We start from the raw sequence: 27,125 nt of genomic DNA, 5'->3' as shown, positions 1-27,125 counted from the left end.
GGGGGTTAATACCCAAAAGTAAGTAAAACACCATTCACAAGGTCTTACCTTTTATTTTGAAAAAGTTTGGAGATAGGTTCTCGCGTAACCACCAGCACCCAAAAACGTGGGGGTGCATCAGACTATCTGTACATAGGCAGGAAACCTTGTCCCCCTTGTGGAATTCTGGAAAACAAAAAAAAGGGGTCAATACACAAAGTTAAGTAAAACACCATTCACAAGGTCTTACCTTTTATTTTGAAAAAGTTTGGAGATAGGTTCTCGCGTAACCACCAGCACCCAAAAACGTGGGGGTGCATCAGCCTATCTGTACATAGGCAGGAAACCTTGTCCCCCTTGTGGAATTCTGGAAAACAAAAAAAAGGGGTCAATTCACAAGGTCTTACGTTTTATTTTGAAAAAGTTTGGAGATAGGTTCTGGCGTAACACCGAGAAATGAGGGGGTGCGTCAGGCTATCTCAACATAGGCAGGATAGATTAAGTTACAAAGAAATACAGACTAGGGCCTAATCAAGTCAAATTTAACTAAAAAATTCCTACATTTAGCTTTTTTTTCTATAAAACATCAAAAGGCAATATTAGACACTCCTGATGGTCTGGTTTTCTTTTAGTCTGCTGCAGAGAGACTAAAACATCTATTTTTCATGTTTTCCTCCACAAACAAATAATCAGGATGTTGATGTGGTGGGAAATATAAAAAACCACACTGGACAGGGGCCCACAAGGTACAAATTACATGAAAATAATAAATAAATCCTACTTCTGCCTTGAGTTTTTCAGTCAATTATTTAAAATGCATTCTTAAAAAAATAAATATCCAAAAAGCGTCTGTTTTTCTCTTATGCCGAGGAAAAAAATGTTTGAATGAGTCAAAAATGCACTATTGTTGAATAAATGTTCTTAGGTTTTGTCAAAAACATATTTAAAACTAAAAATGAAACAGTCCAAGCCCTGAGGTCTTTAAGAAAGTTAACGGGGTAAAAGTATAGAATCTATTTGAGTGCACAGTTAGTACTACATGGCAGAATTTTTATTTTATTTCAATTACCAATTTCGTCATACGCAGTTATCTGGGTATGATGACAATTAGGCTTTTGTCGAGTCAATGATGATGACAAAGCCTACGTTTGATTATTATTTGTAAGTTCAGAAAGATGTGAAACTCACAAGCAGAAACTACTCCTACACTTGCCACTATAGTATTTTTTAAATTAAATTCAATAGGGATGACCCTACTTTACAGTTTTTCATTTATCGCAGCCATGTCTGGTCTACATTAACCGCGAAAATCGAGGGATTACTGTTTATTCCTTACACGTCCACTAATGGCATTTGTGTGGGTGACTTATCCACAGGTTTTTGCTATTTAAAAAAACACCAAGCTAGTTAGTGTTTTCATTCAAAAGTTGAATGTATGATAAAACGAGACAATTGCGCAAAGCCTTGAATACTGAACGCTGACGTTTAAATATTACACGGATAGAGAAAATCGGAACTAGTATTTAAAAATGACTCACTTTGTTGTGGCGTCGACAAGATGCCCCTTTCTGGTCGTTTTGGCCACATTCTTGATGTTTCCCAGCAGTCTGTGCTCGTTGAGGGACTGAAACACACAATGGAATGATTACTTTTTAAACAAAGAGCGATCGGTAACGCAATGTAGCCAATTTGTTTGCAAACATTTTGCTGTCTGCACACACATGGGGCTACATCACGTCAACGAGTCATGCTCTTATCACTCTTAAGACGAGAACTGGGGCTTCGAAATCCCCAAATGACAACGTACCGAATGTGCTGCATCGTCCTGTGAGAAGTTTGTCAGGCTTTCTTCGGCAAATCGTCACTTTTGAGCTGCTCTGCAGTGCACGCCTGCGTTGCCTCCTGGCTCATCAGCCATTTTGGGGTTTGACGTCGGCTATTTGAACTGTGACCTCGGCCACGCCTATTAAAAAGACACACACAAAAAATATAAATTGTTTTCATAATAACGTGCATTAGTCAGTGTGTGAGGGGCTGTAAATGCTTTTTGGTTGGACTTTAATACTAAAATAATACTTTAATAATAAAAAATACATTGTTTTCATAATACTTAAAAATAAATACTACATTGTTTTCATAATAACATACATTAGTCAATGGGTGGGGCGGGGCTGTAAATACGTGTTGATTGGGCTTTAGTACTTAAAAAAATACATTGTTTTCATCATAACGTGCATTAGTTAGTGGAGGGAGCTGTAAATACTTTTTGGTTGGGCTTTAATCCTTTAAAATACAGTATTGCACATTATGAACATTGTGATGGCATGCACTCTAGTGTTTTTTACTTCTAAACATTTAAATGATACTTGGCAGTGGTGTGCCGTCAGGGCCTTCAAGGCCTTCTCTGCTGGCCTAAGAAATATCTGAATCACAGACTAGAAAAGAAGGAGGATGGATATTATGACAGCTGATGGGAGGAAGAATCTGCGGAAGTGCTCCTTCCTGCAATGAGGGTGCAGCAGTCTATTGCTGAAATGCTATAAAACAGTATGTGTATACTACAATGAAACTCTAATGCACCTTTAAACTTAAAGAGGGATGATATAGTTCATTCATTCATTTCCTGAACTACTTTATCCTCACTAGGGTTGAGAGGGGTGCCAGAGCCTATCCTAGCTGACTTCAGGCCAGAGGCGGGGGGCACCCTGAATTGGTGGTGTTAGTGTTCTTTTTTTGCTCTGAAAGATTTTTTGGACAGAACGCAGACAAGACACGGATGAGCTTCAGTGGTCACTTCTCAATGGTTTATTCGGGAAAATGCACCTTCATGTTATCTGACTCCAATATTTAAATTCTTTCAGTGGGCTATCATTTTGGTCTGCAAGCATAAAACATCCTACATTCTGGCGAGAGAATATCTTTTGAATATGACACAACCCTTTAAGTTAATATTTAGAGCAAATAATTCATAACAGTGGCCAGCCAATCGCATGGCACAAGGAGACACGCAACCACTCATGCCCACACTCATACCTAGGGGCAATTTAAAGTGTCCAATCAGCCTACCATGCATGTCTTTGGAATGTGGGAGGAAACCGGAGCCCCTGGAGAAAACCCACGCAGCACTTGGGAGAACATGCAAACTCCACACATTTGGACCAATCTGGATTTGAACTCAGGTCCCCCACTGTAAGGCCGACGCGCTAACCACTCATCCCCGCGCTGCCCAGGTTATTATTGATACTTTTTTTAATGTGTCGCTGCTGTATCTGCAGTAAAGGTTTTATAGCCATAAAATAGTTATTGAGGGTTGGATTGATTCAGACCTAGCACTACTGAAAAATACAAACATGAAAGAATGTGACCACCTTTAGATCACAACATGCCCATTGATGAGTTAAGTTTCTCTGATGATTTTTGTATTTTACCATCTAAAATCAACCATTGACAGCACTAATATCCACTTATATACATAGTTCACTGAACCCTCTTTGGTTCAATTTATTACACCATCATTTGTCTCTTTTTTGATGTGACCTTATGAATTTTAGACTTGATACTGCACTGGTTCTTCCAGTTGGGATATCAACAGGTGCACGTTAAAATATTGCAAAAAAAAGGCCAGCCTGCCCTCCATCCAATCACTGTACCGCTTCATACTAGACCACAGGACAAAAATATCAGTACGGCCCATGAATTCCACCTTTGTGCGTAACAAATGCGGCCTGTGTTTGTGTTAGAAAAGCCGAGCGGCCCTCAGTGCAGACGGCGCTTCGCTCGGCTGCAGGTTATCGCTCACTGTTGCCAGCGAAGATAACGCCTGTTTCTTTCCTTGGAAATGTCTTGCTGGCATTGCCTGCCAAATATGTTTCAAAAGTAGCAATGTGCGTCAGAAAGGATGTTGATGGAGCAAATAGTTGACATGGTCCAGGGAAAATGTTTCGCTAAATACTTGTTTTAGTTGGGTGGATGGTGTGGGCTGTCAAATGAATACACTTGCCACAAATCAGTCACTCTAATTTAAACTTATTGTCCCGAGAAAACCCACGCAAGCCAGGGGAGAACATGCAAACTCCACAAAAGAACTGTGTGTCCGCGTCACCCAATCTGTCCTCTGAAAAATAAAAAACTTCACAAAAGGAATGAGAAAACGTTAAAATACAACCAATCAATTACATCAATGGCAGACACACACCAATACACAAAAGCCTAAAGAAAATTTAGTCAGTTGGCTGGTTCCCCTGAACTTTTATTTAATTATTATTGTCATTCCAACTATTTTTATACTGAGCTGGCAAAACATCAAGCTGTCATTTTCAGTTCTAGTTGATCGCCGGGAAACCACTCCCTGAAAAGTAATGATTATGTGACCCTAGAAACTCCTACTACGGATACACACTGGGCTTAAGTCAAGCGTGACGTCAATGAAAATGACTCTTGGCCATTAAAGGGTTTACGCATCTTTAGAGACACATTTCCACCCGAGAAAAATATAGCATTACAAGTTTAAAGAAGCACAAGGCTCTAATAAGGCCAACTTTACCATGCCCAGATCGAACAAACAACAAGCTTGTTTGAGCATTTCAATCCGTGCCCACGACCACAGCCACTAACGAGCCTCATCAGGTTCCGGTAAATTATACCCTTCTACCCTAACCACTCAAAAACAGTTTTGATATTGTTTTATGGAGCCCGATTACGCAGGAGCACTGCAGATTTATTCCAAGATGCCCAACGAGCCACCAAGCCAAACAGCCCACTTAAGTCAACATATCGTACGTAAACAGCCTCACCTATTTGTCATTCCAGCTTTGAATGACTCCTTTCTGCAACCGTCTCCTCTCTGAGGTATTCCCTCGTTTTGCACCCACACTTCCTGCAGACCATTGACTTTCTGACTCCGTCTAATAAGCAAAAGCAAACAGCGAGCCCATGTATGGTTTATTCCGTTCATGTAAAGACGTCTGTGAACTTTACTCATCGTTCATCTGTCATTTACATTTTATGCAAAGTCAATAAACGGTTCCTTCTAATGAGAAATGCATTGGGCAGAAAGTGCCAGTGTTTAACCTTCAAGAGAGAGGGTTAAAATATAGAAATAACCTAACGGAACTGACCTCGTGCATCTTGGGTAGTGTCCTGTACGGCATGTTGTGATATGCAGATCGTTGCGGACACATTACTGGTTGTCTGTCTCTGTGTGCCCAACAAGTGACTGGCAACCAGTTTAGGGTGTTGAATGTCTTTTGCCTGAAGTCAGCTGGGATAAGCGCCAGCACCCCGTGACCCTGTCAAGGTCAGGCGGAGTTGGAAATAAATGAAGGTTTAAATAACGGGTGGGCAAACTATTCCACAAAGGGCCGTAGTAGGTGCAAGTTTACGTTCTAACCCATGAGAGGAAACCTTTCCACCAATCTGGTATGTTAGATATACAATCAATGGGTTGCATTCAGGTGCTTCTTGTTTTAGCAGAAATCTTATTTGTTAAACGGGATGTGTTGGATCGGTTGGAACAAAAACCTTCACCCACAGCGGCCTTCGAGGACCAGATTGCCCTCCCCTGGTCACTTTAAATTCAACCATTAAATAATAAAAAAAATAGACCCAGTTAGCCACATATTAATGAGTACCGTATTTTCTGGAGTATAAGGCGCACTTTTTTTCATAGTTAGGCCCGGCAAACAACTATGACTCAAGTGTGACATATGTTTTTTTAAATCTCTATTTTAACAAATGACTTTGTGGCCTATTGTTTTCCATTTTACTATTGTTACTCACATGTTTGTTCTTGTTTTCTGATCAAATAAAAAAAACTGCCCTCCTAAAATATGACTTCTCTTTTACTCTTTACTAATATATGTTGCATATATGTATGTGAGAACGCAGCATGTCGGAACTAACACATGGATGTTTAAAAACTATATGAATTGCACAGATTTAATTAGTGGCAGGCTGTGGTAGCTAGCTTTTTTTTTTTTTATCCAGGAGGCTGACAAGCGAACGTGAGGGGTAGGCAGTGTCATCAGCAATGGGTGAAGATGTCTGTTATTGAGGCCAGAGTGGCAATGAAGATATTGCTGAGTGTATTTGCCATGCATTGCATGGTATCCCCACGGATGAAAGTGCAGCTTACAAAGCAGTCAGTTACTTTGCGATAATGCCCCAGTAGAAAGAGCTAAAACCTTCATACGTACGTGAACGGCTCACCCTTTCCATAATAAAAGCCTTGATGTTAAGGTGTGGTGAGGTACCATGCACAACCTGTCCTGAAATCGACAGCAACCTGCCCTGTGTGCTCATTTGTATACATATAACAGATCAAGGTTTCCTTCCTACATAAATGATTGTGATTATAGTACGAGGTTCTTGTCCATCAGGTCTTTCTGACAAACTCAATGGTCTTATCGCCTCATTTGCAAACCAGACACGACTTATTACACAAACCGTACCTTTAGTTGAATTGCTGATACTGTCTCTTAAACACAAGTTTATTTTTCTTGGAAGTTGTAGACTCTTGTTCCATACATGTATAATTACATATTAGATGTAAGGACATTCTCCTTTATTTATTTTTATCTTTATAAATGCCATTGAAACTAGAGTTTAGAGGCTGGTGTCACGGCTAGTATATATAGACATATATACACACAAACATATGTATACACACATATATACATATATATACACACAAACATGTATACACACATATATACACATACATACACACAGATACATATACATATATACATTTACACATAAATATACTCATACATATACACACACACATACACACACATTCACACACACACACACATTCACTCACACACACATTCACTCACACACACATTCACACACATTCACACACACACATTCACACACACACACATTCACACACACACACATTCACACACACACATTCACACACACACACATTCACACACATACACATACACACACATACACACATACACACACACACAAATTCACATTCACACATACACATTCACACATACACATACACATTCACACATACATATTCACACATACACATTCACACATACACATTCACACATACACATTCACACATACACATTCACACATACACATTCACACATACACATTCACACATACACATTCACACATACACATTCACACATACACATTCACACATACACACTCACACATACACACTCACACATACACACTCACACATACACATACATATATAGTTTCATCATATCTGCATATTGCGTACTGATAGGAGTTGCACCATTTTTCTAACAACCTAATAATAAACCCTCAATCTCATAACTGTGAGGCAGTCGTTGTAACCCCTTTCACTGTGCGGCCTAAGAACACATTATTTTTCTTATTTTGTTTGCTATAGAAGCAGCAAAAACAGCAAGTTTAATAAATGAATTGTGGTGAGTAATATGCGTTCCGCCAGCCACTTGTGGATTCTTAACTAAAACACGTTGAGTGATTTAAAATGATGGACACCATGATGAATGTGTTTTGATGTAGATGTGTATGCACAGGACTGGAAGTTTGACTCATTGGTTGCAATATCAGCAATGCAGACATCCGTCGCATTGTGTGTGGGTCTGTTGATGAAGGTGATGATGATGATGTCATAGCAGAGCAGCTGCACATCACGTTGCTGCTGGTTAGTCTTTTTTTATGAGTGGCTGACAGATGCCTCTCTCTCTCACATACAACAGTAATTGGATGAGGTCATGCCACCTGAGACGTGTACACACCTCATGTCCTTTCTGTACGTGTGCGTGTCTGGGTGTGTAAATGTGTAATGCTGTGGAATACGCTGGATAGATGCTGGTATCTTGACATGATGAATATCACCAATCATGATGACTTCTTAATAGTTTTGTCATCAGCAAATGTTCACTCTCTGGCTCAATTGTGCTGTAGCTTGAATGACCTTTGTTTTACCTTAGAAATATGAATCTCTCTATATGAATATGAACCTTTCCAAGTTTCAAATAATCACTTCAAAATGCCAACATTACATGTACCTTGTGGTCTGTTTTTAGAACAGGCAAGCAGGTGACTCATGGTGTCATTAGCGGCGGGTTGGTGACCTCCGGTAAGTTTCTCATTTTGACTGGGTTGGAAAGGTTTTAGGGCAAGCGCTGAAAAAAAAAGAAAAACAGTCCAAACCTAATGTATCTTTTGTGACACAATATCACATATAAAAATGTGTTGTTATGTTTAACGTGTGCATTTCGACAGTCTAGAATTATCCTTGCTGTACGCATCCATACTTGTATTGATAAAAGACTGTAAATGATGTTTGTAGTTTAACTTTCATACATTATATTTGAAGATACTCGCTGAAAACATTAGAAAAGCCTGGCAATTTTGTCACTAAGTTATGAATTGCACAGATGTGTAATTTGACAGTTTTTCACAATTTTAGTGCAGTATCAGCATTCCTAGTGATGTAGCGGTTTCCCTTTTTTCTTCAGTTCTTCTGCTGTCACCCCTGTGTGTTTTTAGTTGTTACACAGCTTTAATTAACAGCTTTACTCAAATTAGCATTTTTGTAGCGATGTTTGGTTTGTGTTCATCAAAGAACATTGCCTCTTCAAAAAAATACAGAATGCACGATGACTGTTTGATTTTTTCTGTGACAATATTGTCAAAACGGTTTAATATGTTTGCTATATTTATCTATAGCTCTACTGTAAATTTGAAATATTTACAAAGACATAAATCTAAATTGACACTAGCCATGATTGTGTTGTGAACGGTCACCCGGTCCCCTGTGATTGCCTGGTAATCAATTCAGGTCATGCTTCCCCATAGTTCGCTGGGAGGAAATATAGCACCCTGGTGAGGATAAGCGGGACTGAAAATGAAATGAAATTTGGCAGAATTCTAAGCTGACAACAACCACCTTACAATACATATAATAAACATAAGTAAAGGCCGATTTTGCCACATAGTGGAGAAATCATGATGCATTTACAGTTGGAATGACTGTTGGGTTACGCCCCTGCAGGTAATAAAGATCAGGAATCTTCCTCCTATTGGCTTCCATCGCATTCTTACTGTAATGCCCATCCCCCACAAACACACACGTGTGTGTGTGTGTGTGTGTGTGTTTGCAATGTCCCCAACAGGACAAGTCGGCTGTAAAGCACACCATCTCTATTAATTAATTAATGTGCCCCAACAACTGCTGCCTAAGCTTCCTAGAGTGGACGACTGCAGCATTAAAGGAGAGAAGGGTAGCAGGCTATTGCGTGAGGGTGGGAGATAGCCACCATTAATCACCCGGGTGGGTGTGTGGGTGGCGGCGGAGGGTCCGGGGGGTGCCGGTCTGGTAGATTCTGGTATATTCTGGCGCCAGTCCTGTCATAGGGAGACGTGGGGGGGAAGGGCAGTGGGCACAGGGAGGAGAAGAGGATGGTCGGGGATGCGGTGGTCCTTCTGCTGCTGTCCCACTGCTTGTCTTGCATCCTGTCACAGATCCCGGACCCTGAGGTAAGACCGCCACTCCCCTCGACATCTTCCTCTAGCAAGTCATCTCAGAAGCAAAGGTGTAGTTATGGTCCCCTTGAGATTATTGCCGCAACTATATTTACTGTGATTCTTTGCCAGACCTGTTGTTGATTGTAGACTCATCACAGACCACCCCCAGCACCCCAATTCTTATGTTCTTGCTAAAAACCGCATACTTTTATGAGTTAGTTTGAGCTGTATAATAACACTAAACTGCAGCCACAACAGTACTTACAACTTTCTTTTCATAAACTATCTTCACACGACTGGCGCAACAACAAAGACAATAAAAGAAAGAAAGAAAAACCCTTTGGTTGCTCACTTATTGAAATCCACTGAGAAATTCTACTTCCATGCTTTTGATTATTCTTGCTTTACCAAAGTGAAAATGTGTTTAGAATTTTGGGACTACTGTATCTTGCAAAGTCACTGCATGATACATATTTTATATCATCTTCCCTTTATCATATTCAGCTTGTTGTGTGCGGAAAATTTTAAGGATTTAAAATTCTAATCCTGCATGAAATTCTCTTGGGAGGAGAAAGCGATGAGAATTTACATAACTGCAATCAAAGGTATTCAATCGTTATGCTAATTATCCTCACTAAGGCTAATCTGGCTATGGGAGTTGATCAAGGACAGCAATTCTCAGCTCTCTTTAAGTGTGTTTATGCAGAATGATTATAAAAAGAGGCCATTATTTAATGTGTAATGTTCAATTTACAGCCCTTGTTTCAACAACCTAGTGACTAGTAAATACCAGAGCTAGAAAACCATAATCAAGGCTTTTAATATTTTGGTGCTCACTTGTTTATTATTTTTTTTATTTTAATTGTAAGCTCGCAAATGTGACTTTAGTTTGGGATTTGAATTTTTTTAATGGTCTCCAAAATCCCTGGCCAGCAATCTAGGATATCCCCCACCTGGTGCCTATAGTTGACTGCGATTATTTATTTATTTGAGGGTAAGGTTAGTGCATGTCTATAAATAGTAGTGTGTCAGATTTGTTTTAACACACAAAATGCCATTTTAAAATATATGGGTAAGTCAGTTTGCGTTGCTTTCTTCAAATAATGTATTTAATTTCCTCACATATAATAATCGGTCGGACATAGGCTTTGTCATCATCATTGACTCGACAAAAAGCGTAATTGTCATCAAACCCAGAAACTGCGTATGACGAAATTGGTAAATGCAGACATATCAAAATTATTATATTGCTGATTTGCCCTCTTTTCTTGTGCGCAATGTCATAGACGTGATGTATCATTGACAGCTGCAAATTCAATAAATAAGCTTTTATCTGATCCATTGGCCACCAAAACACAATGTACAGTAGTGTAGTGTTTCAACAACAGCCGCGTAGCAATCAATGCAATGCAACATGAGCCATTGAGCTTTTCCAATGGTATCCAGATTTTTACAATTGGTCGCCTTAAACAAAAGTGTGATTAGATTTTATTCACCTTTGTGCTATATCCTAAATCCCATATTGCATCTCAATACAAAAAGGGAACTTGAATAAAGTGGTTTAAACTAAGAGACATACTCAATGTGCAGTTCTTACAAACATAACAGTTTTTAATACGCCAGAACACAACACTCTAGACGACAAGATTGCTTAGCAGAATTTGATCTGGACTAAGACACTTAAGTGTTGTCGATTCACAGAATTCAAATTGAACATGCAAGTATGTGACACTTCTGCGACTCTGCTGATTAGATAAGGTGCTACAAATAAACACATTAAAAAAAGGCAGTAATGCTCACAAATTCATTTTCAACACCGATCCTACAGCACCTGATGTTCGGCGAAATGGGGAATGCACCCTAGACTGGTCGCCAGTCAGTCATAAGGCGCACATATAGACTGACAACCTTTCATACTCACAATCTCACCGCCAACATGTTGGAATCGATTCCACTTTGCCAGCCAATAGCAGGGCGCTTCTTGAAATCAAAATCTTGAATTAAAATTATATTTCCAGCTTTTACCCACAGACCCTCCAAAGAAGCCAGACCCCGTCACATCAGAAACTGTCGTGTTTTGGGGGCTCCGCTTATGGCAGGTCATCGGCATCTTCGCTATGTTTGTTTTAGCAGTTGGTAAGCAACAATTCCCCTTTTCGTTATTGAATAATCCTAATAATTAAATTTATGATCAGACCTTGATTTTTTTCATGAGGCTACTTTTAGGAAGTTTGTACAAAAAGTGAACTCATTGGCCCAATTGACAGTTGGTAGATGTCCAATCTATTTGAAATGGTTGATTGACTGCCCCTTCAATTAAAATGGATCAGATGTCAATGGCGGTAACTGAATTAAGAGTACTCTTATGTGGATAATACTTCTAAAGCCTCATTTCTTGTGGATTGAGTAGTTTTTCAAAAGCCATTTTCTTTTAAACGAACCTTTCTTACACAATGTCTTGGCATTACCCGACTTTTCACACCATGTGGACGCCAGTTGGTGACGCGCCACACCCGTACCTATATCCGACACAAGCTTACATAGAGCAGACTTTTCATTAAAACAAGTTATGAGTAGGCTTGAATGTTTTCACTACAGCCACATTGCTTTTAATGATCTAATTGGGCAGAAAAACGACGCGATTGTGCCACTCGTGTTCCATGATTATAGTTTTTTTTCTTTAAATCTCCAGGAAAATTGCAATATTGCTACCATTAGTCTTAGTCACGAAACAACTAGCATCTTGTCTTTTTGACCATAACCGTGTCAATGTGGAAATCATGTCCTAACGTATTCTTCACGATCTTCAATTGAAAAGTCAACAAAGTCATCTTTTTCTCTCCTCTCTCCAGTGATTACCCTGTGTTGCATTTTTAAATGTCGAATCCCGAGGACCAAAAAAGAAATCGAAGCCCGTCATGCACAACGACAGGCCGCTAAGAAATATGCCAACACTTTGGAGACGGTGCCGCCTCTTAACGAGCTTACAGAGGTGCCTGGATGTAAGTTTTCTCTCATTTTCTTGGTTTTCTTACTTCTCTTCTTTTTCCTTGGACTCTTATTGCCCCTTTGTTCTGTCCACTATTGTTTCCAGCCAACCCTGACCCACCCGCTGTCCAAACGCTCTCTGAGCAAGTCCAAAACGAGACTCATGCCAACAGTCAGCGCTCTTTGGTTGGTCTCACTGAAGAGCAGCCCAGCTCGCACGCTTTGCCGGAGACGGCGTGATTCTATTCTTTTTCCTCCTTTTCTCTGAGAAAAATATTTCAGTTTGTCCACTCCTCTCTTGCTCTGCATGGGACAACAGCAATCTTGGCAATTTTCTTTTATTTTCCTCACATAACCTTGTAAAACGTAACATTTGCACAGAGCTTTTGGTGCCAATGTGTTTTTCCGTTGTTGTTGGCTCGCTCCAATTTGCAATAAGTGTGGCGATAAATAGTTCATTAAAAACAGAACGCATTATGGAAAACTTTAATTTTAATGTCCACCACTCATTTGTGAAGTTAAGACAGTGATTTATTTTTAATTTTTATTTTGTTACGGTTGCCAAAACGTTTAATGTGAATTCCATAAAACACCATCAAAGTGTGAGTTTTGCAACTAGTTAAAACACCTTATCATGGTATTGAAAATCTATTGGCTCTCGAGAACAGACAGGTGTACAAAAAGAGAGGCAACTCTTTTGTGTCAAATTTTAAATTTCATATAATGCATATTTAGCACGATTATCGCTCACTATTCTAATTTTCTGTCTGTTTATTAAGTGGCGGTCCTAATATGGCTCTAGTGCCTTAAAGTGAGCTTAATTTTGCCTGGTTTGACTTCAGAAATAGGCTATATTTGCATAGTTTTCTGACTGACCACTCTTACGTTGAATGAGAAAGTCCAAATAGTTGTCCTACATGGCCAAATGACCTTAATGCGAGGTATGGTTAAGTATCATATTACACTATTTAGTTTTAGTACCCCTTTTGTATTGTACACACACGGAGTATGTTATCATGTTAGTATATCAAAAAGATAACGTTATGGTAATGTATCAAGCATGTTTTGGGGCTCTAATAATGGCACAATGACTAATAAATTGGTTTATTCACACGCTCATGTTTTTCTGTCCGGACTGAACGATAGTTGCCTTTCACATATGATGTCATCTGTGTATTTTAATAATTCTGCTCACTGCTCTCACTTGGTGAGGTGATTTAAAAAAAAATAATCAAGAGTCTTAACCTGACTTGTGTCAGAAATAAGTTGGATTCAACTGGTATAAAAAGATTTCAGCAATGTTGTTGTTGTTTTTTGCCCCTTTGGGTGTTTTTTGACATTTGTTTTGTGTTTGTCCTTTTGCTCCCGGTCCTGTTTGTTTGTGTAGCTGCTCCTAAGCCTCCACCCATCATGTTTATTTTGCGACCACAAAATGATAAAACCCTGTAAATAATTACACATCAACATGAATAATTATTCACAGGAAGAAAATTCCATGAGTTTAGTTCAATATTTGCTTTAATCTGCTTTAAATATGACCCTAAATAATAAATCTATCAATTTAATTTTGAGGAAGCACAACACTAATATAGAACCATAAATACATAAATTTCATATCTGAACTGAGCTGTAAAACCCCCCAAAACAAAACCAAATATATACACCTTAAAAGTCATACCTTTCCTATTTACTGAACAATAGTCTTACCTTAACGAGAAAATACTTCAGTGGAATTAATTTTTTTGGTCATTTACCAATGATTAGAAACAAATAAAAATGCACAATAAAATGTAATGCATTTCAGAACTCCCCAATGCTATTTGATGTTTTTAATGAGGAACGGGCAAAATTGGGAACAATGGGGTTTTAAAAATGTGTGACTGGGTTGATTTGAAGCCAATTAGATAGGGAGAAGTTTTATAAAAAGTTGGTGCAAAGGTAGCTTTAACATTGGTGAGCGCTGTGGTATAATATGCTTCGTTTGGGATTGCAATTTGGGTCATTAGTGCAACAAAGAGATTGGCTTGGCTGGCCTTGTCCTTGGGCGGCATCCCATTGAGTGCTCATTAGAAGAGGAGACAGATGTGCCTTCATCTCAGTCATGCATTTTGATATTACATTTAATAATAAATGCATGATTTTGGAGATCGGCTAGAAAAATTGGGGAGGAACTTTTGTTCCAAAATGTAATTTATAGTTGTACAAAAAATGTACAAAAGTTGTAGTTTCAAATTTTGGAAAATGAAGTAAACATTTAGGAGAAAAATAACAACACAGTACCAATCACCACAGAAATTATATTTCTTTTAGCTCAAGGAAAAAAAGCTGCACAAAATAATTGAAAAACATGCAAATTCCAATTGAACTATGAAGCACCATTAAAACAGTAATTGATTCCGGAGCTCAGCAAAAAAAAGACAAAACAATACTACTACGAGCTTACATTTTAGACTATATTAAGTTCAAATGACCTACGACCTCAAAAACACCACTCAAACAAGATACGACGCAATATTGCCAACGTTTTGAGCTCTGAGACAATCAAAAATTAATTCCTATAAATCCCTCAAATTGACCATAACATTTGATTTTAATGTCCCTGAAAACCAGAGTTAAGTCAATAACAAAGTGAGTGATATTTTGAAAACATCCCACTAAAATCATTAACTTTTGAATTGAACTTAATGATACCTTGAAAAATTGCCCCAGCTGTTAAATTTCGGAATTCAAATGCCTTTGTTTCCCCACTAGCACAACAAACAAATAAAACCGGCTGCCTTTGTGTGCCTGTAAAATATGATCGCTCAGTTTTGTCTATGGCTTCAAAAGAATCTCATCATAAAATGACCAAGCTCATTAGAGCCAACAGATGTGCCTCCATCACCAGCCTCGCTTTTTATGTTTATTTATCATTGTTTCTCGCCACGTAGCGGCCAAAGCAGACGACAAGAAGGAAGAAGAGGAGGAAGCCGTGGACACCGTCTCGGGCAAAGTGGACGGCGATCGGGGCGAGAGGAAAAGAAAGGAGGCGAGGAAAGAAGGCGGCAAAAGTGCCAAAGTTGACGAGAGGCCGCAGAAGAAGGCGGCGGCGGCGGTCAACAAGGAAGGAGGCGGGGAAGGAAAAGGGAGGAAAACAGGAGACAGAGGAACCAAAGATGGCGGCAAGAAAGCTCCCAAGTGATTTTATGGACATCGTACAGCAATACCTTGATTTACAAATGTCAAACTCCAAACATTTGTATTTCAAATTAAATTTTTTCCCTCATCAGAATCCCAGTTTTTTTTTAATTTTACCATGACAAACTACCATGAACTTATCTTTTATTTAAAAACTAAAGCCTGCATTTAATTAAATAGAATCAAGAAAAATAGTTTCTTTCCCTTCAATTTTTGCAATGTTTTAAGGATGACAACTAAATTGTTCTAATCTTTCTCTTTCTTAAAAAATACCTATAGTTTGAAAAAAAGGTAAAAACCATGGAAACCATGCATTGTGGTGGAGTATATGAAGAATATGAATCACATTTTGCACACTCAAAAGGCTAAAAATCAATACTTGTAGGTCAAAGTTTCACTTTTATTGTACTATTTATAAGCCACATTGTTGACACGCATATATTTACATTGGCCCTCGTGTCTCTATGGTAACAGGCTCCAAACAGACAATAATAAGACATATTTTTAATTCTTTTTTTGTATACTCTTAGCTCCATATTAGCCACATAACACAATCATTTGACATGATACAATCAGAACAGAATACTTCATTATATTTAATCCAATAATTATTAAAACAATAATAGAGATAAAGTGCTCAAATACCATCTAATTCTTCAGATGTTTATTTTTTGTTAATAAAAGCTCATGACTCTGACCTTAATAAAAAATGTCTAGACAGTTGATTTTGCTTGTTATAAAGATTACATCTCAATAACAACAAAAACGGCAAGCTTAAGATGCTGAAGAATGCATTTGTAATGTGGGAAAATACAAGACATAGCAAAGGGGCTGGTGAGAAACTCTTAAGAAAAGGGATTGTTTATTTTGAAATGAGATTATTTTGAATTAGATTTAAGGCATCAAATCAACACTTTGATACCAAATATCATTTTACAGTTACAATGGAACCGCTAATATTCACAATAAAATGTCCTATTTAGAGACGAATTCAAATATCTGATAAAATATGCCTGTGGAAATTCAAATGCAACTAAAAGTTTGACTGAGATTGTTTTTATTTCACTCAAATCTTACTGGTGAACCCACTTTTTAAGTCATATATTCCTATATTTTAAGTTTACCTAATTTTTTTAAATTTGCCCCTGTAGTTAGCAAGCACTTCATAAATTAACACAAAATAAAAATATATAACGCATTCATAAAGACATATACTTTTGTGTACAAATAACATTTTACACGAAAGCTATTCCCATTTAAAAAAATAAAAATGAACACCTTTAAAATCAAACATCTATAGTGGTCAATTCTGGGGCTCAATTACTCCCTGAACTCACACATTTTTAAAAATTCTAATAAGATACACAGAAATGATACATTTTGGGCTAAAAAAATTTCTATTGCAAGAAAAAGGCTTTTTAAAAAACATTTTTTTGACAATAAGAGGTTCCATTGTAATTGTAGTGTATTACTTTTTATCTGTATTAATGTGCAAATAATTTGGTTGAGAACACCTTTTTGTATTCGCACCCTGAAGTCTGGGTTGAAAAATGGGAGCATGAATGGTCTTCACATTTTTCATCGACTTCCTGAAGGGTAAAAACGCGCTTTTTCGCTAATGAGGGAAAAAACTCTAGGTGCTGTCAAAACGGTGCAGAGGAAAACCTTTGCGGCACACGGGCGCAATAACCCAAAGATTTACTTCAGTGTGACCAAACTACAACCCAGGGGACAACTGTGTCCCATTTTTGTATTGACCCGCAGTAAATTATGTAAATAGAATTGAACGCGGCTCGCAAAAGAATCTTAACTTTAGCCCACATTCGGTTGCCTTTCTCAGCTATTCATTTATCATAAAAAATAATACAATATGATAAATCCCTATCATGGTTGTGATTTTCTTGCCTTTTTTCCTGGTTAGATATTTTTTCTTTGTAAATATAAATATAAACTGCAATATCCCTCTAGAACTGGATTGAATTTTATCTTTTTTACTTGACTTTAATCCTCAGTTTACCAACAAAAAGTAGAAGGATTTAAATTTGGTGAAAGCAGATCTTGGAGAAAAATTGGGATTTTCTTCTCTCGAGAAAGTGGGATGGAGAGCCCCCCTCGTGGATAATTTAGAGTCATCAAAGAATTTATCACCCATGTTGTTGGAATGTGAAAGTAAGCCAAAATACGTGGAGAAAACGTACGCAAGCACAAGGAGAACATGCGAGCTCCGCCAGCAACGAGATTGCAACCATAAAATGGTGAGGCAGATGTAAATTCTAAATTGTTGCCGTTTGTATTTGATCTCTATAACATTTTCAAATATCGCACACAAATGAATCTACAAAAACACTGATTTGTAACAACATCATTAGCTCACAATTCAAATGGCATTTGTAAACATTGTGACTTGCATGTATGTACATCATCAAAGCAGCATACGTACTATATAGCACTAGATTAGCTTTTATAGAAATATCTATTGGCAACACATGACACACAACAACAAAACTTTTGCAGGTTCTCCAGTGATGCCAAATACCAATAAAATATGGAACAGCACTGGAAACATTCATTTCAACTGCATTGAACTGGAAAAAATGCATTATTTTGGACCAAAAGTGTTGACAAACACTTCTTTAAAAATGTAAAAATCAAAAGCATATTTGACTTACCTGAGAGCCTTCCTTCTAACACTGATGAGAACTTTTTAACACCATTTTTTTGCAAAAGAAACCCAACAACAACTGTTTGTAAGCTTGATTAAGATGATTTCCTGGCCAAACCGGTTCTGGAGGGTCGTTGTGGGTGGAGGTTTTTGTTCCAAACAATCCAACACAAACAGTTTAACCAATGAGATTCCTGCAGAAAACAAGAAGCACCTGACTGCAATCCACTGATTGCACTTCTAAAATACCAGATTGGTGGAAAGGTTTCCTCTTATAGGTTGGAATAAAAACCCACACCCACTGTGGCCTTTTGTGGAATAGTTTGGACATCCCAGCTTTAAAGCAACTAAACACAGCATTAAGAAAAGAATGAAAAATAATGGCAGTGGATAGAAAAAAAATAATTTAAAGAGACAGTCTGTTTAAAGACTGTTCCACATTCACGGTGGCAGCTGAGAGCGTCTTGGCCACACAATTTTTTTTTCCTTTTCCAAGTTTGGACATGGGGGTGGGGGGGCTCACATGACCGTCTCCCGCTCCTCCTCTATTATCACCACAGGTGAAGTCTTCTCCTCCTCAAGCACCTCCCGTAGCGCCGCCGGCTCCTGGCCGGAGGCAGCGGAGAACTCCCCCGGTGCGGCGTGGAGCTCCTGGCCCGACGACGGAGCCGAGCACTCGGACACGGAGCCGTTTTTGATGTAGCCGGGCAGATTGCGGTGGCCGTTGACCGGCGCCGGGCCCAGGCGGGTGGTGAGGTGGAGGGCGTGCGGCGCCCGTGCGGTCACGTTGGTGACGCTGGTGTGCGACACCATGGGGCCGTAGCTGTACGTGTTGCTGCCGCTGCGTGCTTTCCGCTTAAAGTCCAGCGCTAGCGTCCGGCGGCTCCACGATTTTTTTATCTCTGCTTGCACCTTTGAACACAACGCCACACTTTTATTGGCATTCGGCATTGGTTGTTAATAACCATTTTTTTTTAATCCTTACCTCTCCGTTGCAAAAGCAGTATATGATTGCTACGAGGAATCCCTACAAAAAGAGTGAAACAAAACATACTGTAGGTCATGTGTGTCAAAGTGGCGGCCCGGGGGCCAAATCTGGCCCGCCGCATCATTTTGTGTGGCCCGGGAAAGTAAATTATGAGTGCCGACTTTCTGTTTTAGGATCAAATTAAAATGAAGAGTATAGATGTATAATAGATTTCCTGATTTCTCTCCTTTTAAATCAATAATTGTAATTTTTTAATCCATTTTTTTCAGTGTTTTTAGTTCAAAAATCATTTTGTAAAATCTAAAAATATAGAAAAAAAGCTAAAATAAACATTGTTTTAGATCTATAAAAAAACTGAATATTCAGGGCTTTTAATCCAGTTCTTTTAATCCATTTATTAAAAAAAATCTAAATATTATATCTAAAAAGGTCCGGCCCACGTGAAATCAAGTTGACGTTAAAGCGGCCCGCGAACCAACCCGAGTCTGACACCCCTGCTGTAGGTTATTTAAAGTTGCCCATTTGTCTTTACTATGAAGCCAATTTCCATATTTTATTATTAAAAAACTCATGGCACTTATATAGGGAGAAAAAAACCCCGATATGAGGCAGGTTTCTTTTTATTTTACTGTTTCTCTGTGTAAAAGTACACAGATTAATCACAAAAAGCCTAACATTTTAATTAAAAAAAATTAGTACGTTAATCCTATTGTTAATTTTAATTAGATTACTTCCTGTGCCACAATTCTCTCACACACACAGTTTGAGTTTGTTTATTTAATAAAAGGGACAATATATATTAACGTACATCTACATGTTCATGTTAATGAACTTATATATGTAAGATTATAGCCAAAGGTTGATTATTTTCCCCTTTTCTTCAGAGCACTATTAAATCTTAATTTTAACAGCATAAGAGAATGTGCAAATATTAGGAAGCGTGCAAGGTTCCCTAAAAGGCGTTACACATCTGAAAAGTGACAACTGTGGGTTCCTTTTGCTACATGTAAAGACATTAAATGAAGTACACAATAAAACATTTATAACCAAAGAGTTTCCATGAGTTAGTTCCAAATACAGGCAGAGAAGTAGGATCTTTTGGGGTGTGAACCATTATGGAAGAAACTGTACCTGGAAAGAGTTGAAGAGCATCTCGTAGTGCATCTGGATCTGCCAAGGGATTCCGGAAACCTCTGTGTAAGGCATGGCGTTGAATATGATGTAGTGCACGCCAAACAACGGCATCAACACCAACGTGGACTTTAGCAGTTTTCTGTAATTATAGAAAGATCATTTGAAAATTAGAGAAGTAAATAAGAATGCATTTCTCCCTTTGCCAGAGTCGACGATTTTGCTTCTAAATTCACATAGTTTGGCCAGTTGGTCAAATACCAGCAAAGTTGTAGTTAATATGATCGACTTCTATTTAGACTCAGTGAACTCATTATTATATAATTGTGTTTGGCCTTTAAATTATGACTGAGATTGATCCAAAGTGCGGAGAAAATATCAATAAATGAGTTCTGGGAACATTTTTAAGAGCCTTGTGGGGATGCACTCATGCACGCATTTCTCTGAAATTGCAGACTTCGAGGGAATGAGAGGATACACATTGGCTGGGCGTGAATGTAATTAGCGTTAAACACGCCTGCCTACGCAAGTCTGCCAAATTAACAGCACACGGTCTAAAACGCCCCAAACTGTGCCCTGCCAGAAAAATATACTTTCCACACATAAAAATAGTCAACAAGCTTCTAATCTCTTGAGAAACGGATGCACTTTTTGTCCAAGGCTGCACGACTTTGCTCAATATGGAGCAATGAGCGGAACTTTTTTTAAATCTGGAAAATTATATAAAAACATCCCAATACAGGGTATTAAAAAAATTGACAAACTACCAAGAAAGTTGGTCAGTTGATAGCTACGGTAAATGTTGAATTCTATGTAGTGCAAACAAACATTTCCGTCACAAATACCAGAACGATTTACTGAAACACTGGTTTGTCTGCCAAATAGAAAATTTGCCTCGCTCCACATGTTTTCTCTCCAAAATATTTCAAATCTTACAAAACATGTGCAGATGCTTATCAAAACACATCAACACACCTGTACTGTTGTCTGGTGTCGCATCTGCCCGCATTGGTCTCTCGCAGTTTGGTTGCCAGGACTCTTATGATGTTTAAAAAAAGGACAAAATTGACCTGCAAAAAGATAAACATAACACAAAAGAACCATAATCCACGGAAAGCTGCAACACAACAGGAACTCGCGAAATCCTATCATTTTCTTCCCGATGGGATTCTGCTGTTATTGTGGCGAGTAGACTCACCACGACAGCGGCAAGTATAGGCACTTGATAAATCCATTTCAAATTGCCTGCACTTAAGTCCCAACACCTGGAACAAGATAAACAAGAAAACTGTGATGGGGATTTGAAAAAGAATGTGATCCAAGAAACTAAAGCAAAGTAGTAATGCGGTGCTCTCGCCAATTTTGTCAGCATTTCGTCTAATAATCCAATTAGAATTTGTTTCTATTCCACGTCTCAAAGAATGGTCTTTCTAGAAAAGAAAATTCTATTTACTCATCAGTCAATTTGAGTGATAAAGTCCATAAATGTCAAATAGTCATGCTACCAAATAGGTTGTTATCACGCTTGGTTGGTTCAATTTCTGCTCGCAGGAGGTTGAGACACTAAGTGGCTTCCCCGCTGAATAGGATGTTCCAGCAGACCGCTTTGCTAGTGAGGACACCTCGCACAACTAGGCATTCTTTATCCTAATTTGGGAACCCAATCGATATTTGTCTGGAAAAAAAAATTGCACTTACTCTGTGTCAGCAAATGTGGCTCTCACTGTCGCCCAAATGCTTACAAACATGGCCGGCACACCTGCAAAATCAAATAGAAACCTTACTAAAAAGAAAAGAAGCACTCCATGCAGATTCTTGTTTGTTTGTTTGCTCATCCGTGACGAAGATGGGCGACCGCGGCATCCACATTGTATGCGCTGTGCTTCTGTCATCGATACGCACAGTGTGTACAATGCAGGTACAGTGAAGCCCTTATTGAACAATACTGAAAATGATTACTGCTAAATGGCTAGACCTATTCATGACAGGATGAGGATTACATCAACTCACCCCATCCGATCAGAGTGAAGCCCCAAAGGTATTTTCGGTCGGAGAAGAAGGTCATGAAGATGAGGCTGTGTAGATAAAGACCCTCGACCAGGATCCAGAAGTAGTTGGTCGCCAGGAAGTACATAAACAGGGTCACGGCCGCCTTGCAGCCAATCTGCACGAAGACGACAATTGAAGCAAAAGCAGAATTATTTTTGATGACAGCGACACAAGGAGCCGGTAATGATTCAGTTTATTCAAAATTAGATGTTGACAATGATACATACTGTGGTGACAGTATTTAATTCCAATTATTATTATTTTTTAAATATTTGTCCTTGCACCATTGTGGTGGAAGGAAGTACGCTGCACATTTCTCTCTTCCCAATCTGGTTTATCATTGTCAGTGGGGTGTATCCACTGAGAAATGTTGACAATAGGTTGCATAAGACCGAGATAAATTATTGAGTCTGGTTGGCATTTTAGGTGTCAGATCTTTTGTTTAGCATTACATCAAAAACCAGGTTACAAGATTGGACAGCACTGTCGATATCCTGATCTTTACGAGCGACTCATGTGAAGGTGTTTTTGTGCAGTGGTATTATCAGAACCTGCCTAGAACAGACCACAGAACAAACGCACCTTCACAAGGGCAAATACTTGGCAGGACAAATAAACAACACACGACACTGACAATCTAACTTTTCAAAGAAAATAACTGAAATCCGAGATTTGGACAATCTAGTCTTTGTGAGAGTTCACAGATGCACCTGTTATTCAACTGCACGTTCTGCTACGGTGAGGATCAGATAAGAAATAGATTGTGTATGCAGAATGGTCTATTTAACTTAATGTGCACTTGTAATGACAATGAGCGGAAATCTCGGGAGAGAGCTGATTTGGTCAAGCATTGATTCTGCTCCAGTTGTGTTTCCCCTTGCAGCTTGTTGCCTTGTTGTCACGTCGCTCTGTAATTAGAGGGCACTCGCTACTGATTACTGATGGCTCTTGATTGTCTGCTGTTATTTTTCACCTTGCTCCATTGATTGTGTATATGGAAGCTGATCAGAAAAACGGTTTGTATTGGGGATTGTTGTGTACAAAAATGGTACATATCAAGTGCCCAAATCAAAGTCATATAATGCCTATACGTATTTTTATATTTATTATTTTTTTATAATGGACTATTTCCATGAACAGTAAATGCCATTCCATTTCAGGGGGTTACATTCCAGAGACCCTTGGAATAAGAGATGGTCTGTAAAATAGAAACACACTATTTACACAATTTTTAAGCCATAAGTGTACCATAATTTTATTCGATATCTTGTTCATTTAAATGTGTCATACCACCAAAGGTGTATCATGTGACACAAATGAAAAGTACTGCTTTTGACAGTACAACACTTTACTTTTAATCTAATAAGTGATTTGGTTATTATCAAGAAAACTAGCTTATTACAATGTGAACTTTAGGAATACAAAAAAACCCCAGCAACTATTGTTGTCTTGTAGAACCCTTGCACTCAAATTTGTAGTCGGGGAATGAAATAAGGAATGAAGATTATCATAATTACTCTAGCAGCAGGGATTGCTTATATAGGGATGGACATTTCATTTGGATTCACATTCTTTGATGTAAGGAGACAGAGGAATGGATTTAATTGTCAAATAAACAGCTGAGAGGAAGAGTCTTAAACTTGTTTCATGTTGAATACCTTTTTGTGAAAATCTAGAGAAGGCATTAGGCAGATTATTAGCTTCCATATTCACGCATGCATGAAAAGCACACAGTTTAAAGTGTAGTTCTGGAGAGGGTGTGAAGAGAAGGTGGTGTTGGGCTGGGGGTAGTAGGGAAAGCCAAGCAGTGCCAGCATCGAGTAAATGCTTGGCACACGGACCGAAAAGCACCGTTTATTTGCTTCCACCCTGGAAAAGTCAGGGTGAGACATTACAAAAAAAAAAAAACTTCCTCCTTTTGAAGCTCAATGCTTCACACCTCTCACTAAACAGAAATACTCTACTTCTGATGAAGATCGGTCACCTTTCTGATCTCATTTACCGTAGTTTCCGGACTATAAGTCACACTTTTTTCATAGTTTTGCTGGGCCTGCCACAATTTCTTTCCCTCTCTTTGACCACCGACAGTCTGATTTGTGTTGTTTTTATGCTAAGTTTATCTGAAAAACTGTTATGTGAAAAGATGTCTATTTCACCTGTTGCTCTCCATTTTGTTACTTTAATGTATGTTCGTGCTGTTCTGTTGCCTCAGTGGTTGCTATTACTAGTAACAGAATGATTGAATTTTGTCACACAGAATGAAAGACAGTTCTTAAACTTTGATTCAATACTTACGAAATGTGCTTTGTTGGCTGGAGGAGCTTCAGTAATAGACTTGAGTTCCTCCACCGTGACTCGCTCCACATCTTCCAAGGCAGATCCCGAGTACAGCACGACATCCTTGACAAAGATGCTTACGGCTCTCAACATGTAGGACACGAAGAGGTGCATGTGGATGTAGTTTCTGGTGCAGTGCAGACGCCTAAGAGCAAAAAATCAAGGGATCGTTGACTTAGGCGCAATCATGCAAGTGGGACATCAATGCATCAATGTTAATAAAAAGGCTGCTCCAATCATATTGACATTGTTTCTAGCAAAAACATCAAACATAAAGACCTTTGTTGGCAGAAGACAGATTTACCATAAAATCAACAAAAAGTGCACGGACAGCAGAAATAACACAAGTTGCTCTATCACATTCTCAATGCTTATTGTTGATGGCCTGTGATGTAAATGATTAAATCTAATCTCTGAAAAATGTGAATGTCTAAAATATTGACTAAAAATTATCATGTGTGCTGACAGAGAAAATCCCGATGTCAATAACGCTAGTACCGATACAATCTAAATTCTTTGTCAGTTTGAGCTAAAGATTTGACAAGCCAGCCTATTGATTGGAAGCATTGAGCGACAACCAATCAATCCCACACTTCCCATCTGAGAAAGCCACACATTAATGTGAAATATCATCTATTCCCTGCTAGGGGAAAACAGTTGGGAGTGCCATCGTCTGCGAGTCGACTTGTTTGAATTAGGACGTGGCTGGAGTGATTCTCCAATGTTGGTTCCGGAATGTCAGATGGGCCCTTGAGAACATGTTATTAAACTCATTTGGCGTGTACATATTGCCTGGTGCCACAGGGGTGCGGTCCTGAAGCCTTCTGAATTCTCGTGTTGCCTCTTTCCATTCAAAAAAGACTGACAGTTGTCAGTATTCTCAATGTTACTCACTTTTGCTCATTTATTTTTCTATAAAGCCAGGAGGAATATGTTTTTAGATGCCCAACTATAGGTGGACAACCACATTTTATCTATTCAATCATCTTTTCAATTTGAATTCTGCATGAAAACAAGTTGTTGGGAATTGGTTTATTGTTATCGACTGCTACACTCCAGACTCTTCGGAACCCCGTAGAGTTATTGGAATGTGCTACTTGGCTATTTAGAGGCCTGAGCATACGAAAAAATAAATGGGGTGAGATGTTCTGTTTTATGCCACTCGCACCCTTCATCATATTTTAAATGTTGCCCACTTTGTGACCTCTTCAACGAAGATGGTCATCTCTGCCAGTTGCCTAAATGTCAGGTAAGCAAAGATGCCTGAGGCGCAAGCAACTTCAGAGTCTTCTAAAAGTCAAAGGAAGCATTTCAAAGGGTGCCGTATATTATGCATGCTTTGCCATAACACAAAGCATTGTATGAATGTAATCCTAGATGGGAAATGCCAAAGCTATTATTGATTTTCAGGTATCTACTTGATGTGTCAGAGTGGAAGCCCGGGGGCCAGATCATGTATATTGACTTCATGTTCCATGGGGAAAAATCCCAATGAACATTATAGATTACCAGAGAATATTTGCCTTTTGCCCTCTGTTAGAAAAAACCAATTGGATGCATATTTTTGTAATCAAACAAATTTAATATTGCTAGTTTTTTGTTATCTTTTCATCAAAATGCAATGTTTATATTCTAATATATATTCTGTATTTACTACTGTCTTTCCTAGTGATGTCGCCTACAAAAGAAAATGCCTCAAATGCTTAAAGACATGTATTAACCTAGAAACAATAGCCTACAAATAAAAGGATCTAAGTTACATATATTTCAGTTTTTGACTTAAGACTTCTTAAGATCTTTTATGTTTACACCTATATATTCAATGGCACTAAACACCTATTTTTACCACATGTGCTTGTAATGTAAACACGAGAAATAATAAAATTGTATAGATTTAACACTAATAATTTATCACACTGACACGAGGACTTCCCATTTTTGTTTCTCCTCAAATTATCCCAAACATCTTCCAAGGGAAAAACATATTTAAAAGATAAAGCTGAAGGAAAAGCGATAACCCACCGAAAATATCCCAAGATGACCACAGCCACTATGAGCGAGCCAAGCGAGATGGAGTAGCCTACTGTGTAGATGAGGTACAAGCGATGAAAGACGTCCTGTTGGAAAAACATCATTGGTTAGGACAACATAAAAAATCAATGCGACTGCAGTAAACAAAAAAACATTGTTACAAACGATGGTGTCTAGGCTGTAATGCTGCTATTGCACTGAGAATAATACGATTGATCTTAATTTTACACAACCTTGATGACAACCATTTGCGTCCATTTAGAAAATATGTAGGCAAATAAATGTTGC

At 38.5% G+C, this 27,125-nt stretch overlaps 2 protein-coding genes across 7 annotated transcripts in view; one reads left to right on the top strand and one right to left on the bottom strand.

Annotated features, from left to right (window-relative positions):
• Positions 1-27,125, bottom strand: part of pth1r (parathyroid hormone 1 receptor) — a 52,900-nt gene that overhangs the window by 159 nt on the left and 25,616 nt on the right. Inside the window, exons 6-23 of one of the 6 annotated variants that reach the window (XM_077615614.1) lie at positions 26,829-26,923; positions 24,765-24,951; positions 22,431-22,584; positions 22,119-22,179; positions 21,619-21,685; positions 21,396-21,490; positions 20,421-20,562; positions 19,287-19,328; positions 18,309-19,213; positions 8,013-8,129; positions 5,097-5,267; positions 4,773-4,883; positions 2,623-2,717; positions 1,787-1,942; positions 1,518-1,603; positions 387-453; positions 230-346; positions 49-165 (exon numbers count right to left, since the gene is read on the bottom strand). In XM_077615614.1, the coding sequence (XP_077471740.1) occupies positions 18,821-19,213; positions 19,287-19,328; positions 20,421-20,562; positions 21,396-21,490; positions 21,619-21,685; positions 22,119-22,179; positions 22,431-22,584; positions 24,765-24,951; positions 26,829-26,923 (1,236 nt within the window). In that variant the 3' untranslated portion in view covers positions 49-165; positions 230-346; positions 387-453; ... (5 more) ...; positions 8,013-8,129; positions 18,309-18,820. Of the gene's footprint in view, positions 1-48; positions 166-229; positions 347-386; positions 454-1,517; positions 1,604-1,786; positions 1,943-2,622; positions 2,718-3,249; positions 4,109-4,772; positions 4,884-5,096; positions 5,268-7,238; positions 7,930-8,012; positions 8,130-18,308; positions 19,214-19,286; positions 19,329-20,420; positions 20,563-21,395; positions 21,491-21,618; positions 21,686-22,118; positions 22,180-22,430; positions 22,585-24,764; positions 24,952-26,828; positions 26,924-27,125 lie in introns of those variants that run through there. The other 5 variants (XM_077615611.1, XM_077615612.1, XM_077615613.1 and 2 more) reach the window with 5 other exon arrangements.
• tmie (transmembrane inner ear) lies at positions 9,111-15,643 on the top strand. The gene is made up of 4 exons (XM_077615515.1): positions 9,111-9,486; positions 11,493-11,610; positions 12,327-12,476; positions 15,393-15,643. The coding sequence occupies exons 1-4, from the start codon at positions 9,409-9,411 to the stop codon at positions 15,641-15,643; spliced, it is 597 nt and encodes a 198-aa protein (XP_077471641.1). The 5' UTR covers positions 9,111-9,408.

The sequence above is a fragment of the Stigmatopora argus genome, chromosome 12 (assembly GCF_051989625.1).
Source record: "Stigmatopora argus isolate UIUO_Sarg chromosome 12, RoL_Sarg_1.0, whole genome shotgun sequence".
In the NCBI taxonomy this organism is placed as follows: domain Eukaryota; kingdom Metazoa; phylum Chordata; class Actinopteri; order Syngnathiformes; family Syngnathidae; genus Stigmatopora; species Stigmatopora argus.
This window is presented reverse-complemented; position numbering and strand designations above follow the sequence as displayed.

Excerpts from the sequence above, each read along its gene's own strand:
- tmie (XM_077615515.1), top strand. The coding sequence starts at position 9,409 with ATGGTCGGGGATGCGGTGGTCCTTCTGCTGCTGTCCCACTGCTTGTCT. Across the intron at positions 11,611-12,326 it reads TATGTTTGTTTTAGCAGTTG|TGATTACCCTGTGTTGCATT; the intron begins GTAAGCAACAAT and ends TCCTCTCTCCAG. Across the intron at positions 12,477-15,392 it reads GCTTACAGAGGTGCCTGGAT|CGGCCAAAGCAGACGACAAG; the intron begins GTAAGTTTTCTC and ends CTCGCCACGTAG.